Source organism: Bombus impatiens, unplaced genomic scaffold, assembly GCF_000188095.3.
Source record: "Bombus impatiens unplaced genomic scaffold, BIMP_2.2 scf_0735, whole genome shotgun sequence".
Classification (NCBI taxonomy): domain Eukaryota; kingdom Metazoa; phylum Arthropoda; class Insecta; order Hymenoptera; family Apidae; genus Bombus; species Bombus impatiens.
Window position 1 is genome coordinate 123,644 of NT_177154.1, and position 17,315 is coordinate 140,958.

Below are 17,315 nucleotides of genomic sequence, written 5' to 3' on the forward strand. Positions count from 1 at the left end.
TCGAAATTCCATGCATTTCAATTGATTCCAGTTTTAATATACGTACACATAAAACATACTCTTTCGAGTTATAAATTAATTTGATGGAAATATTTCAACGTGCATATGTTACTATTCACGAAATTATTAAAATACTGCCAAATTGTGAACAGCTTTTAGAAATAGATTATTATTATTTAGTTGGAATAAACTGTAGAATAAGACTAAGGAAGTGAATGCGCGAGAAGCTGAAAAATACAAAATGGAAAATTCAGAATGTTAAGAAGTTCGGTAGATTCGTTATTTTATTAACATTCTTAATATCGATTTTCGAGAAATTTTTATTGAAATAAATTAACCTGTGTAAGAATCAGTGAATATATTTAAAAAAAAAAAAAAATAAGACGAATAAAATGTGAGCTGGTAAATTTAGTTAACACTCTTATTTCCACGATAGTCATTGCACATAAAGAATTATCAAGTAGAATAATAATCTCAGAAACTAGCTATAGAAGTGTAGATAAATTTTATTCTATTTGTAAATAATTCCTCCTCTTGCATGTTTTCAAATTGTCAAAGTGTTTGTACGAATAGCTTATTTATTACAGATAATATGCATAATAAGTAGAGAAACTGCAGACAAATGCTTGCGACCTATAAATAATTTGAGAATAATGTTTGGGAATATTAAAAAATGGAGTTATTGACTATTTTCGCTTATATTGTCCATTTCTTTTAATTCGATCTAATTTATCAAATTAAAAATGACAAAAATAAAGTAGAAGTAAACTAAACTCATTTCGGTTACACGTTGTGTGTCAAATTCAACAAAGCATATTATAGTTACTGATACGCTCAACTCCATGTAACTCTTAAATAAAGACGAACGAGATATAATAATAATATATGTAGGAAATAATATAATACTAGTAGGTTTGGTAACGGTATGATTGTTACAATATCGTTTAATGCTCCGTCAATCTATGTTTACGCAGTCACCATTCGTCACTAATTACTCTCGTTACAACGGTTCTCTTTATAATACGCTGACAACACTCCTTGACAACGCTGACAACACACACCCGATATCTCCAGGCAATCCGTCCACGGTACTACACTATACTACATATGTATAAGATAAATATATATTAATAGTAAAGACAAAGATTAAGTAAAACATAAACACTAATCGAGAAGAAACAACTACGCTATTTCTACAAACTAAGATTCTACAAACTAATTTACCCCATATTTACAAAAACATTTCTCGTATTATCGATGATAGAAATGGATGACAAATTGTATCATTCATACTCCATCTTTAATGTTCCATTTGCTACGTAAAGTGCTTTCGATATTACTTCGTAACTTGTGAAATTAAATTTGCTGTATAAATTGCTCGACTCGACGCAAGAAATATGAATAAAATACAAGCGAAATATAAATTTGTTTTTCTTTCTCGTAATTATGTATTGCGCGATGACGGAGTTGGTAAGAGTGCGTACACGCGTGTAATTCGGAGTTCTCAGCGTGGAATCGTAAAACACCCGCCGGAGTGTTGCGTCCTCGCCGTTTTTTTAGTTCTCACCCCTTACGTCACGACCGACTGCGCTTTTCTGTTTACCATCTTCTGACGGTTTACTATTTTTTTTCTCCCTCTATTCCCTGACAATTTGGTTATTTTTGTGAAGCGCGTTGATAGGTAAAAAGCAAGCAATGTTGCTTGCGGAACAAGCATTCAACCAAGTTGCAAGTGCCCGCGGATATCGTTAAAATTATCGAATAACCAAAGATAGAACATACCCTTTGAACTTTCGGACGTTCGCGGGGAGACGCGATCTCGAAGAAGCGCGCCAACGGGAGTCGTAAATTCCCGTTACGATTTGACAAATCGACGCCACGAATCGTTCGATCACTTATTTCTTTTGGGATAATAAGGGTGGTTGATTCAATATAACGCTGCTATTAACAAGTTAATATACAGGATGGTTGGTAACTGGTGGTACAAGCGGAAAGGAGGTGATTCTACGCGAAAAAAGGAGTCGAAAATATAGAATAAAAATTTTTCGTTTGAGGCTTTGTTTTCGAGAAAATCGACTTTGAATTTTCGCTCGGTACGCGTGCACTTTATCACGTCTCGTTATAACGGATCTCACTGTACATCGCTGTCTCGATGGAAAAATTAAAAAAAAAAATTTTTTTTTAATTTTTATTCTATATTTTCGACTTCTTTATTCGCGTAGAATCACCCCTTTTCCGCTTGTACCACCAGTTACCAACACCCTGTATAAAATATCTGAAGTAGAATATTCGTTATAGCGATATTTGGTAAGAGAAATAAATCTCTGCTGAGATTCTGTTTGTCTACTTGTGATTCCAAAAAATTGAATTCCTGGCTTATGCTAATAAATATCCAACAAATAATAAATCCAATGAATGCTAATAAATATCAATTCTATCTATTCCAAGCTTCATATTAACATAATATCGACGAAATTCTCTTTATAAAAAATTTAATAATCTTTTATTTTATAAATCATATAATCTAAGCACTAAATTTCTTAATTTAATGCCTATTTAAAGAAAAATCAAATTTTTTAGACATCAAACAATATAGTTTTATTTAGAAAATAGAAATAATTTCAAAATGATAATCTTCACCAATTAATAGGATTTCATAACAAAAGTATTTTCCAGACTAATGGATTTTTGTTATAAATAGTTGATTTTAATAGAGATGAAGGAAATCTATCGACTAATGTTTCATGTATGATTCTATATTAAGCAAGAGTAGGTGCCTATTATCTATTTTTATCTATTTTGTTATACATCTTTTAATAAAAAATTAATCTGAAACAATATAATTTATCGATGACTATTAATTGCTAAGCGATTATTATGTATAAAGCAATTTAAAAATCATTGCATATCGTTGTACCGTACATTGTACTGTATGTTTCCATACATATTGGACATTTATTTTAAAAAACAAACTCCTTATCTCAATAATGTAATAAGACTTTATTGTGGTCACAAACTGCAAATTTAATTTTAGGATATAAAACAAAAGAAACCCCTTTAGTGTCACTAAACAGTTGCACATTTGCACGCATTGCAAAATTTAATTGATTTGGTTATAATTTCAAAATTCCTCGTTATTTTGCAAGTTCAACGCTAACTTTCTATAAAATATCATGTTTCAGGAAGACACCTAACGGACAACGTGATACAGCAGTGTGAGAAAAGTAGAAAAGACGAGGCAGGACAGAACCCGTTGGCGGAATACAAGTGAGTACAAGCATTAAACTTGCCTTTGAAGATACTTCTGCTTTAGAATTGCACTCGCTATGACAGAAGCGTATCTTTTAACGCGGGAAATTGTAGCCATCTTGTTGCACCGTTTTACCGAGTATCATCGATAGATGCTTGAAATCTCCACAGAAATTCTGTCCAAATTTTGTTTGCTTCGTCAATGAAAAAAATTGTAATTGTATTTTATATGTATAACATTTTATTTTCTTGCGGGAAGAAATGGTTATAATTTATAACAAGTTTGTTTTTTAATTTTAAAGTTAGTAAGTAATAATTATTATAAATAAATAATTCGGTGCTGGTATAATGGTATATTAATGAAATATGATAATATCAATATCATATTGCGTAACAAGTTTAATAAAGCATCGCATTTATATAAGATGTATCATTCTTGTTCTATTATTCTTTGCAAATGGATTGAACAACTTATTTTTTCCATTATTCGAAGGCATTCGTATCTTTATTAAAAACTTTCGATATGTATATTTCTATATTCTCTAAATTATATTATAATTATATAATTGCAAAGAAACTTTTTCGTTTCTAATATTTATAGCACAGTAAATATTTAAATCCAATCTTTGTTATATCATGAAAAGGTCTGTAGTCTGATGTATATATACATATGTATGGCATATAAAACAAATAATTATTTTATTAAAATATCGTAATATTCATTTTTTTGCTTCTCCTGTCATTAAATGGTAAATATTTATCCATGTTATTTGTTTTTTAACCAATAATATTTCTATAATATTCCTCAAAATCCAACAACGAAATACAAATAGATTCATTGTACAGTATAATAGTATAATGACAGGGAAATAAAATAAAGTCCACTTCCTCTAAATGAAATTTTGTTTGCGTTTTATTGTTTAGTGTTTACATTCGACATTTGTATGTTTAATTAATTTTATATTACATAACCTAATATTACAATATTACAACATAAACCTGGTATTACAATATTATCCTATTTTCTATATATTTGTTTTACAGAAATTTCCGGTTTCGACCACGGTTTTATCAAAATTTAGATTCTACTGAAGGCATACGAGCAGGAGAACTAACCAGCCGTCTCTTGACTTGGAGAAGTCGAAGCCATCGTCCAATAAAGCTGCAGGTAAGCCGGTTCAATATTTCCTTTTGATCAATGCGAGTCCACATGGAAAATAGCTTACGGAGCAAATAGACGTTTCACGTACAGAATGACTAACCACAAACAGAACTCCGATATATTTAAAAAAACAAATATACTTCCCAGCAATACACGTAATAAAGAAAAGAATATTCAGTGTTATAATTTGTTATTAAAATTTTGTCTGCTACGTTATCCTGCGTTTTTAATTTTACAAACGAGAGTAAAATTGAGGCGAGAGAAACGTGAGCTTATTAGCAAAGCCAAAATATAATTTATAATTTCGCAGTAAATTACCTCTCGGTGATGAGATTTTTAACGAGGGTACTCACGTCAAGTATGTTTGCACTGCTGTGTTTTTCTTCTTCTTCTCCCTTTTCTCTCTTTTTTTGTCTTTCTGCGTGTTGGTTTTTTTTATAAACTTCAGTAAAAATTTTCTCAGTGCTAGCGAACTAATACACTCACGCTAAAGTATCGAGCATGCCGTGCCACACATTAATGACGATGATACGCTGAAGTGGTGAACAAGATAATACGCAGCATCCGCGCTAAACTGTCCCACTGTAATTTGCAACTTGTCATCATAGATAATCCTCGTTTTGAACTAACTTAAAATCGATACACACTCGTTAACGTTACCCTCTAAGCATTCCACTATTGATTTTTATAGCATCGGCGGCAATTTTTCGCATATATAAATGTGTGTTGCGTAGGATTTCTGACTTGGATTAAACAACTACATTATTTCTTATTGAAAATAAGGAAAAACGGCTATGATGGACACGAGTTCAAGGCACGATCACAATAAACTAAAATGCCTCAAACTCATATTGAAGGTTATTCTAAGACCATAAATACTTTTTTGCTTTCAGTATGTTGCTTATAATTACATGCCATAATGGACATCAACACGAGTTTAATGACATTGTGGTCTTGAAACGACCTTAAACAATGAAATACCGATATCAAACCATTTGATGATTTTTGATTGCAATTAAATAGCATCGTTATTGTTTGCGTTATTGTTATTAGTTCTTTCTATTGCTTTTCAACAATAAATCGTTATCAGTAAGTTGAACGTTTTGCTTCCTTTATTATAATATTTTTAATTTGTATGGAAAATGGAAATCTTTAACATTTGCGTATTATTTTATTGCTAGATACTCAGTCAATTAAAATAACGTCACAAAATCACTCGTTCGAAATTATTATAAGACAGTGAAATCTAACGAACTTTGCAAAAAGTATAGAACGATTGTATTAATTGTTATATCTCTATAGCTGTTATGTTTCTCTATTTTTTTCATTCTTATTATAGATTTAAGTCAACGACCCTTGAACTACCCTCTTGGCGTTAATAGATAGAAATAAGAACGAAAGGAGCGGAGAAAAGTTCGCATGATGTCCTGATTAGGGTAGACTTTATTTATGTTATTTCGAGCAGATTATTACTCATTTCGTGATAGCTTAGAAGCGACAATCTTCGCTGCTGCTAACGTTCGTTTAATCAGCATGCTGTCACTATGTTAAAAAATAATAAACTTTATTTAATCACTAGTATCACTATAATGTACAAAACATTGAAAAATCTGTATTGCATACGATTCAGCTTAAAAGTACCACAAATTGTATAGTTAAGTTTGAGCAGTATAATCGATATAAAAATAAAGATTATACGTTTCAATGTTTCAATCAGATTCATTAAGATTTGAAAGATATTTCTTTCTATTTATATTATATTAATGATTATTTCTTTCACAAGTACCATAGACTACGGCTTCTTGTGTATTTATTAAAAATTAAAAAATGCAGAGATATACGAAACGAACATAATATGTAAGAATGTATAAAATATCCAAAGCAAAATTATAAACTTAGAAGCTTACTTAGATTTTACTACTTCTTTAAATGTGTTCATAAAAATATGAATTTGCATACAAATTCACAGTTCGTTCATGACACATATTCGAAAGTTTCAACTTTAATAATTATACCGCGGATTGTGGACATTTATGCAAATTCGTATTTTCACGAACGCGATTGAAGAAGTAGAATATTTTTTTTTATTATTTAATTTGTACTTTACAATTTGTCCAGCTGGTCATTTGGTAAAAAGAAGCAGTAGAATATAAGCAGAAATTAGTTTCAGTTGTTAAATATCGCGTAATAAGTATTATATTTCAAACATTTTATAAACTTCCGTCACCAAGTTAAGTTCATTTTATACATTTTTGGCTATTAAATTTGTCAAGAGACTTCCTCTTCCAATCTTCATTTATTAGCGTTAGCTATAACCAATGGGCATCGCGAATAGTTACCCTCGCTTCTCTAACGAAAAGTGTGAAAAACGAATCCACGTCCTTAGTTCAAAAAACACACCCACGCCGAGCTTTCCTCCATAATCACGCAAGAACGAACTTCACTGATTCTCATCACTACAGAGCAGTCACTTCATATTTATATTCAGTCAGTTCAATTGCTATTTCTGCTATACCAAGAAAGTCGACTTCTTCTTATATTCAACTGTAAGGGCTTTGCTCTACTACGAAAGAACAGTCAGTGCTCATCTATCGGAGTGTCATACTTCAAAGTATCGTCATTTATCATTTATATCATACGTAACAGTGTAACTCTTGAGTGTATTAAGTGTTGGAAATATAAATTTTATAATCCTGTTAATCGCAGTGTTATACCACATCAATCACCTCTGTTATCCCACAAGAAATAAGGAGATCGATCTGTTCGTGGCGTCGATTCTTATAATCGTAACGGGAATTTACGACTCCCGTCGATGCACTTCCTCGCGCTACACTAAAATACACTAATTATATGATACAATGATGTCATGTAAGAGCTTGAAATTTTATATCGATCAACCTTGACATAAAGAAAAGGAAAAGAATCGAAGCTTTTTCATATTAAAATATTCAACCAAAAAGTATAAATTTTGTAAGAAAACTCAAAGATCCCAACCATGGGATCAGTTGTCTGGCCTTCGTCACCGTCGGTTTTAAGAAGAGGAAATGAAGACACTCGAGGATACCATAAATTAAATCCTTTTCCCACATATCAGAAGTGGGATTATATGAGACAAACTATTTTTTCTTGCATATTTATTTATTTCATTCTTGCCTTTTGGCTTTGAATCGCTTCCAACTATCAGCTTTACAACCATACATAATCTTTACGATACGACGATAAATGTGTGGAAAACTAACAAGATGTATATAAAATCGCAAAATTTATAAAAATTTATAAAAGCGCAACGTTAATTCGTAATATTCGAGATCGCGTAGAATACTACTTGAAATGCGTCCGCGTTGACCATCGTACAAAGAATATAAAGTCGTTGCAGTTGTAAAATCGTTAGAGCCCGCTAGGACTCCGCGCAGTAAGGAGAAGGGCCTAATTTATAGTCCCTCAAGTGTTTTCACTTTCTCTTCTAAAAATCGACGTTAAGGAAGGTGAGCGCTCCGATCGTTCGAATATTTTCTTGCAATTTATAGTTTTTAGTAATGCAATGGAAAATATATTTGGCACGGTTCTGTACGAAATCATATTTTATATCCGGTTTTCCTTCATCAGAAATATTTTCACGATCAAGGTCAGCTGATTAGCCTGAATAAAAGTCGCGTACAAACGCGGTGTCTCTTTGTTCTTGCTCTGCCGCATATTTATTTTTCGTCTTTTCCCTCTTAGAAAGAGGGGAAGCTAGCATGGTGAAATCGCAAGAAGGGATGCCGTTTAATTCGTGGGCATGCGCTCACCATCATGGGGGAGTAGTCGTTGCAGAGGGGTTGCCGCTTCTCTTTGGGGTAATGTTATTGATCAGAGTTTCTTCTGTCCCACGAAATGGCTCAAGTGTATCACGCCATGGGGAATCGAGCTACGATTTTTCCCCCTTGCTTCCAGCGTAGAAACTGTGGCTGTTGGATTTGATATAAACTTCTGAGTTTTTTGGAATATCTGTGTACTTGGAAAAATTATTAGGTCATCGTCATATTTTTCGTTCAAGAAATATTTTTTTTAGAATGGAGGTTTTGTACGAATATCGCGTTATGTATTTATTAACAGATCGATGCCATTTTTACAGATGGATCTAATTCTCAACAAAAAGAGGTCAAGGTTTTTGTGTCTGAAAACGATAGTTTAAAAGACATTGTAACTTTAATTTTGCAAAATAATACTTGGGTTAATATGATATCTTATGGAAACTGAATTCTGCAAAAATAAAGTTAAAAAATCTTAAATACGAGCAATTTATAAAGAATTAAAAATCATACAAATTATATAAATATGCATGAATACATCGATAAATTTCTAAAGATCTCGAAAGCTTACATCAATTGTTTTCCATAAATAAAATTTACATTATATTCATATAGAACTACATAGTACTACATATATATTTATTTTATTTATTATTTCATAAGTGTATTCTTCTTCTTCTTCTTCTTCTTCTTCTTATTATTATTATTATTATTATTATTATTAATTAGAATATTATTATTAATATAATGCATGTAAGCGACACAAATATTAAATATAACAATCATCGTATCATCGATTTCGTAACAATAGGCATCCTGCCTTTATAAATGATTATGGGTCAAACGTTTCAAGTAAAGATACAACAGTAAAACAAAGCAATATATTGTTTATATAAAGAATTTTGAACCTTTTATATGTCTTTTATTTGAAATACGAAGATTTTTTATTAAGGAAGGTGACATGAGGTAATAGAAAAAGAAATATCGCCTTCGACCCTTTCCTGTCAGTATTATTATTGACGTAATGTACACATTGCACAAAGTAGAGCAATCGGAACAAATTTACGGATAAATCGCGAAATCACTGATTAAATCACACACCACAAACGCCGTTTTATCAATAAAGGAAATACGGTATACAGAATAATATGCGAAGTATTTGATAACCAGCGATAACGAAGAACAATAAAGAGCACCTTCCACTTGACGCACGTTGCATTCTAATCGATATACCAAGGCGCCAATCCGTTTCCTGATCCATCTACGCTCAAGAACTCGTCCCTAATGAGGTGAAAAAAGGATTTTGATTAGATATCCCAGATAAAACATTCAATAACCGTGAAAAAGAGTAAATATAACAGAAAAAAGATAAGAATAAAGTAAAACATGGAGGTGATACAATCGATAGGAAAGATAATAATTCTAAGTATAAAATAGTATGTAGTTTCTTAAAGATACAGCGAATAGAAGAAAGGAATTTGTGTGGAAAAAAGGAGAAAATGTAGTTTACAGAAAAACGTGAATAAGGGGAAATAAATAACCTTGCATACATTATATTAGTAGGTATGTGAAAAGTAAGTAAGCGAAGATTTTTCCGTTCACAAGTTCGTTTGAAATTGATTGCGATTTACGCAGAAGCACGAAAAAAATTATTTTAGGCTGAGGATAGAAATTTAGTAACAAATTCTTGTCATATCTAATAAAATAGGTCATTGTAAATTGAGTAAATATTCGCTATTTCGCTGTGCATGGTGTGAACTGTAAAAAAAAAGAGAAATAGGAATAATAATATGGTGCGAACAAAGGAGTAATCTCAAGTATATAAATATAAAAACGCAAAGAAGTCGATGAAATGACGGATGACGTAACGTTACTTCTACTAGAAATTAAAAACGAAACAACCTCTTGTTTAACGAAACGGTGCACGCAAAAATGCAATTACACAACGTGTTCTAAAGCTTACCATAAAACAGAAGCAACCAAGAAAATAAAAAATAAGAGAGAATAAAAAGCCGCTCTAAAAAAGACTAAACTGTCGTAAAAGTGAAAAGAAAACTTAATATTACTCGATAGATAAAGAGAACGATGCTTTGTGCGTTATGAGAAAACCAATGAATCAAAGACGCAAATCGAAACGTCAAAAAAGGCAGGACAATTTCACGCAGCGGAGAAAGAACGTACGTAGCATCGACAGCGGCAGAGCAAGAGAGAAACGAATTTATCCAGTAGCGTAAGAAGGAAAAGGACAGTCACGGATCCATGGAGTGTGCACGAGCGAGGGAGGGAGAATAGAGAGAAAACAGGATAAAAAGAGAGATAGAAAAAGACACAGTGTTGGAAGAGCGAGAGGTATTGCATAAAGGATGGAGTGGAAGAGTGAGAGAAGAGGTTGAGTGAGTCAGTGATGGCGTACAGCAGCCAGGCCGAGCCCAGCTGTTCTTCGATCCCCTAACCTACGTCAGTTTATTTCAGCTACCAACACTACGTAGTCCTGAACGCGCTCCGTGCTCTCATGTACCCGTCGATACCTCGTTATTCCTCGATCTTCCGGTTTTATCGCCTTCCATTCGTTAACGTTTTTTCATCGTAATTTTTTCGTTCCGATTCGTAATTTCACTGGTAGGACGAAGGAAGGAAGGAAAAGAAGAAGACAAAGTGCGAACAACGTGAGATAAGAACGCTTTATTCGTATAAAACAGTGAATCGATTGTGAACGGTGCTCCATGCTCCCCGGAAACGGCGATGAAGCGACAGTGACGATTGAATCGTACTTAAAAACGAATCTCCCCTGACGATATATCGGTGCGAGCGTTCCATGGTATGGGAAAACGTGCGCGACTCTGTTATCTAGACCTCGTTATCTTGATTTTTTTGACGGATGAACCGCTTTGAACCGCGATACCTTTGCCTTCGGGCACTTTTCGATCTCGTTCGGGCGAGAAAATAACGAATCGAACGCGACGTTCCAGCGAGTCGCGATTGTTCACAGAATAACGCGTATTTTCAAGTCGAATCGGAGTGGTGCATGTTCACAGTGCGAAGGAGTCCTCGACAATCCCTGTAATTGAAAAGAAACAGAAATTTCTTTAACGAGCACAGATCGGTAAAGAAGAGACCGGTAGATTTCCTTGGGAAATAGCTTCAAAAGTAGAAACGCTCGTACGGAAATTGAAAAGGATGTATGTTTGAACAGAGGATTTGAATAGAATGGACAATCTTTTGGATTACGACCAATGATTTGAAAAATTCTGGAAATCTCTTTCGAAACGTCATGTGTTTGAGGAAAATCGAATGACAGAATTTATCGAGGTAGCTAGTGATTTTCTTTCGAAATGTACTAAATTTTTAAAGTAAAATTCGCAAGAAATTGGAAGAGCAAACTACGATTTCGCGTGGTATCAAGATTCTTTTACGACAGTGAAAGCCTAAAGAAAGTGAGAGATGCATTGAACATACCATGCGTCTCTTGTATTTTTGGACAAATTTATTTGGGAATTAAGGACCGAATAAGGTAATGAAAAATAAGATTAAGTAAGACGTTGATATCGAGTTGAAATTTTCTTCGGAAGAAGTCAGACAGGAGAAGGAAGAAAGCTGATTTTCCTTCTTTATCTCTCACCGCAAAAGGCGCGTCCGGTTGATTTGCGAAACGAATGGTAAAACGTGGGTCGTAAACGAGTCGAGTGGTACCGTGCAACTATAAATGGAACCTGTAATACCAAACCATCGACTGTGTCACGAGGAAAATAACATTGCGAAGGGAAACGAAATTTTTAAAGAATCGTGAATGAGAACAGAAATTCTTCCTAGATCAACTTCAGCTAGATACTACGATAGATATAATACTAAGAATTATAAAGCGTAATACCAAGTGTACAAGATTGAGTATACGGAAAGATTGTTCCTTCGATAAAATAGCGTCCGAAATTCTACAAATTACAATTCTAAGATCACTCAGAAACTTCCAGACATAGAATGTAATAAACGTTAATTACAACAAACAATTTCGCATTAAAAGACAAAAATTACAATAAGAAGGGAAAAGAAAGTTCCTCGCACTGTATCCGGAAAAAGACTGTACTTGACAGGTACGTAACTACATTCCTAATTCCAGTTTCAAGATTTTACGATGCATAACGATCACTGTGGATAACTGGTCCGTTTTATAAATCGTATCGTTCGATCGTTCTCTACACCAGCGTCAGAAGTGCAAAGAAAAAAATAGTTCCTCGCTCGACGACACATTCCACAAATTCTCAAGAGGTCAGCGTACCAATTAAGGCCCGTAGAAACGGTCTGTCGCTACGTTTTCGAGTAACGAAGCAAAAAACAGTTGGACAAGCAACAAGTACAAACGAAACGGCACGTGAAAAATAATAATTAACCAAGTCGCGAAAAGGAACCGGCAGATGAAAGGGGCTCTTGGCGCAGTCGAGATGAGGTGTTGATGAAATGCCAGAGGGACATTTCGAAAATCTTTGCCTCGACGCATGCGTGCCGACGCACTCGACGCCCGATGGAGCGCGATGAAGCTGCCCCTCGGTGGATGAAGAAGGGTCGAGACCTAGAAAAGAGAGGTTTTCTGATGGTGTGCGTCGACGTCGGACCAGCCAGGTTACACCGGGCGCCGCGACGCGTCATTCCACCATTCTTTCGTGTTAACCTCTCGACTTAAACTTTCGATTTAACCTCTCGATTTCTCTGTCCGATCGAAACTCCTTGACCGATCAGCTGACTACAGGAAGACAGAATACGATAAAAACGATAAAACAGAGAAAGGTGGAAAAATAATACAGGATATAATAAAATATCGGAGAAAAGAAAAGTTATGCCTGGTGAAAATAGGGAAAGGAGCTTAAGACAAACAACGTCTGGTGTAAGAAGAGAGCTTTCTCCGTCAAAGACGAGCGAGTTCGAAGTCAGAACACGCGGCAACTCGATGATCCCTCTTCCTCGTGCGATGCCACAGAACCCGAAAACCGTTAAAACGGAGAAGAATCGTCTAAGACTGATCATGGAGAACAACCGAGGGTTTGTAGATACTTCGGAGAAGGAACGAAGGATCAACGTGGACGAGGATGAGATGGGCTATCGAGTGTCTGCCATCAGGGAGCCGGCTACACCGCGATACTGCGACCTATCCTGCAACGTGTATCGATGTCCTGTACGAAAGGTGATTGGTGATTCTCCCCGTTTGAAGATTCTCCTTCTCCTCCTTTTTCTTTTCTTTGTCATCGATCATCGATGAAAATAGAAACTAATAGGATTTACCACGGCATTGGGGTGAGAGTTACAACGTGTCAATTCCTTGTTTCATGATTGGATAATAAGTGAACGCGGTCGGCTTTTACGGGTTTATCGTAGCTGAGGAAGAATATGACACGTTCCTGTTTTTAACACGTTATTGAAAAATTTCTGGAGCGGACTAGGTGAATTTTATGATTCTTCCTTTTATAATGATCTTTCGTTATTTCTAAGATATCTGTTTAGCTTCCCAAGGTATTTTATCTGATTGTTCACTTTGGCTCTGTATCGAATTATATTAGCCGCGTTGATTATATTAGTTCGTTCTTTTGGAATGGTCTTTGTTTCGATGTTGATCTTTTAGCAATTATTTCACGCGAGTCTTGATTTTGTGTTTTATATCGAATTACATTGGTGCAATTCAACGTTCCTTTTTTGTAATGATCTTTTATTTGGATTTTATCGTTGACTTTGGATTTTTATCGAAATGAGATTTTATCCATATTCTTTGTATTTTCTATTTGTTTTACGCAGCTAGTTTATGCCGAGATCAATACTTTATTAATAGTCTGATATTGGGTCGCTGTTTTTGTTACTGCATAATGAAGTTAAAATTTTGAGTGGTATTTTGAGAGTAGGATATCGTTCTTGGAAATATTGATCGCGGATAATATCATTAAACATTTTTAAAGTAGATATGGTAATAATGCTCGACTTTATGTTTTGTTTCCAATATAGGGAAATTGATTTTGGCTAAATCAATTTTATATTAATCGATGATGAATTTATGGTATTGACAAATTCGTGAAAATTAATTGAAAATAATACTTCGATATTGTCAAGATAGATTTACCGATACCAACACTCTTACCGATACCACACTTTAATACTTTTTTGTACTTTTTAATATAATATACTCCTTTTAATACTTTTTTACTATTTTATTTACTATTCTATTTTCTATTCTACTATTATAGTTTTAACTATTCTACTATTTATACTCTAGTATTCTACTTTCTACTAACTATTCTCCTTTATCTTAGTAAATTGGTTTTTAATTACTTTATATTAATTGATATTAAATTTATAACAACTAAAATATCAAACGGATATTATATCCGATTAAACATATTATCTTTGTAAATATTAATTTAAAATAATGTTATTCGATATCTTCAAAGCAAACTTCTCATTTTTATTTCTGATTTATTTCACAGTACTAAGAAATCGCTCTCGGACAGACACAAAGGAACGCTTAACGACATAATTTCGCCAAAAATGCGGTTTATCCCTTTCTTGCCTTGACTTCTTCAATTATCGTTCATCGTCTTTAATTTGATGTATTAAATACATCGCATAGACAATGTTCCACTTGAAAATTTTCTGAACCACAGCTATTCACTTCTCTCATCCGTGAGTCACCGCACTTTTAAGATTCGAACTGTTCTCTCAGAGTATTTTGCGTTTCACAAGGGATCTTCAATGAATTTACTTAAATCTTTCACCCGACAACGAGTTTGCTTATTGTCACACCTTTTGAAACGACAACCGGAAGATTGCGTCTTTTTCGCACAACTGATTAGCATGCTACGTTTTCTGTCTGAGTTTCGCCTTCGAATCTTTGTTTGTACATAAATGTTTCAACAGAAATTTGTCCTCATTTATATACTTGTGAAAGTATTTGACACTTACCACAGAATTTTCTTAGGAATACATTATGTTCATTATGCAAACATTTTTTAAATTTTGTTGGCTGTACAATAAAATACGACTATCGTAATTATAATAGTAAAATTTGAATCCAATTCGAATATACGGAGAGAGACATCTAAGAATTTAAGCTTCTTTCGGGAATCATATATTTTTCAATACATTAAGCGATACAGCTCGAGAAAAACTATTAGTTTAATACATATTTTAACTTTTAGTCTCTAAAGCTTATCGTATGAAAGATAAGAAAAACGAATACAAAAGTTGTGCCTTATGCTTTTCCTTGTCTTTCATACGATAAGTTTTACAAACTATAAGTTAAAATATCTTTAAACTAATAGTTTTTCGATATAAGTAGGTTAATAATTTTTTATACAGAATCTCGAGCTGCATCGATTAATGTATTAAAAAATATATGATTCCATTTAAAAGAACGAAGTTGAACTCCGTATAACCTTTCTCCTTCGCTCGCCCATCTACAAAAAAACTGCATAACGTTGAAACATGTTCCCTTTGAAGCCATTCAATTTTTATCCGGAACGTTTTCCGACATAATTAATAATATCGAAAATATTTCAGCTTAAACTCTTAGATGACTCACCTTCGTACGTACAAATTACACATACACATCGTGAAAAATTAGTATACAGCATGAATAAAGTTTTAACCATACAATTAATGATAAAGATTGTCTCATTATTCGTTACATATTGTGCTTATTAATGCAATGGATAATTGACTATCCAAATAATTTGGTGCACTTTCCGAAATGTGTACTTTTAATAAATATCTTGTAACAGTTGTAGCTTCTATACTATGTGTATGTGACGTGCTCTGGTAAAAAGGAATTAAACGTGTGAAAATCACTTTTCGAGATAAACGCGTTTAAAATTATGCCTTCGAAGAAATATTTAAAAAATACGAAATGAATTTGTGAAATACCTTAGCCTTTAAAAAAGACTCCTTATCAAGAAATATTCCATTCGAAATCGTTTAATCTCACTTTGCGATGTTTTCTTCTATCTTAAGAAGATGTGAAAACATTTCTTCTATCATTAAAAGATGAAAATACTTTCTTATGTCTTCGTCTATTAAAAAACTATAGTCTTGTCTAAACTAAAGTCTCTTGTATAAATTGTAAGTGTAAAAACCCCCACAACGGGATTCTACACCTTTGGATCGATAGAAATTTGTAAAAGTCTGTATAAAATTGACCTCGACTTTAAGACTCAAGACAACTCAACCGTTCTCTTACAAAATGATGTTAGAGTTTCATTAATTTTATATTCATATAAAACTAATGTTATTTATAATATATTTACATCTCGGATAAAGTTTACTATTGAATTGAATAATTACACCATTAAATTAAACGTGCTTTCCATTGCCTAAAATTAACATGTAATTTTCTTAAGAAACGTGGTCAAAATATATTATAGAAATACATATCCGGAACTGCTTAGCTGACACGTTGGAATTGCTATCACGTAGATTGAAAAAGAAAGAAACAAGGAAGAAAAGTGATATTTAAAGGTATATCAGGTGTACATACGCAACAGTCTGGCTACAATAATCTGGCTATATATAACCATATCGTAAATAAAGCGAGTCCAAAAACTAGTGAAACTCAGTGGAAAGAATTTGATCTTGAATTTCAAGGTTAAGGTCAATTTTGCACAGATTCCTTTTTACAGATATACCACAGATATAGGAGATGTGAAACTAATAGTAGTGATACTAGTTTCTACACTTACTTTTTATACATACTGGATATAAAGATATTGACGCAAATGTTATAAACATTTAAACATGCTGGAAACAAAGGAATTTATTTTTATTTCTCAGCGATATGAATCTAAAAAGAACACAAAGAATCGAAATTGATAATTCCGTTTAGAGTGTATATATCAGAATGTATGCAACGTTGAATATCGTTAATTAAAACGACAATTAAATCGTAAATTAGATTATGCATCAAACGATTCATAAAGACGTCTTTTCATTTGATTATTCTACGTCTCTTTCAACGCATAACTCAATAACTTCTGATAACTCGTTGAACAAATTGATAGACGTGTTTCTTCCGGTGCAGACTTTCCACGAAAGCGCGCAATGCAAATTACATGATAATTTCTCTGTTATTTTTCTCATTACCTCAG

The 17,315-nt window shown here is 33.3% G+C and overlaps 1 protein-coding gene and 1 long non-coding RNA gene across 9 annotated transcripts in view; one reads left to right on the forward strand and one right to left on the reverse strand.

Moving 5' to 3' along the window:
• The window catches only part of LOC100744104, a 108,095-nt gene that overhangs the window by 56,593 nt on the left and 34,187 nt on the right, over window positions 1-17,315 (forward strand). For 7 of the 8 annotated variants that reach the window (XM_012390172.3, XM_012390174.3, XM_012390175.3 and 4 more), the window contains 2 exons: window positions 3,183-3,267; window positions 4,294-4,417. In XM_012390172.3, coding sequence (XP_012245595.1) covers window positions 3,183-3,267; window positions 4,294-4,417 — 209 coding nt within the window. Of the gene's footprint in view, window positions 1-3,182; window positions 3,268-4,293; window positions 4,418-11,039; window positions 12,975-13,015; window positions 13,376-17,315 lie in introns of those variants that run through there. The other variant, XM_012390173.3, reaches the window with a different exon arrangement.
• On the reverse strand, window positions 9,191-10,487 carry LOC117152160. Its single transcript, XR_004462437.1, has 2 exons — window positions 10,269-10,487; window positions 9,191-9,483 (listed from the first exon to the last, which is right to left on the reverse strand). It is a non-coding gene; the product is annotated as an uncharacterized LOC117152160 (long non-coding RNA).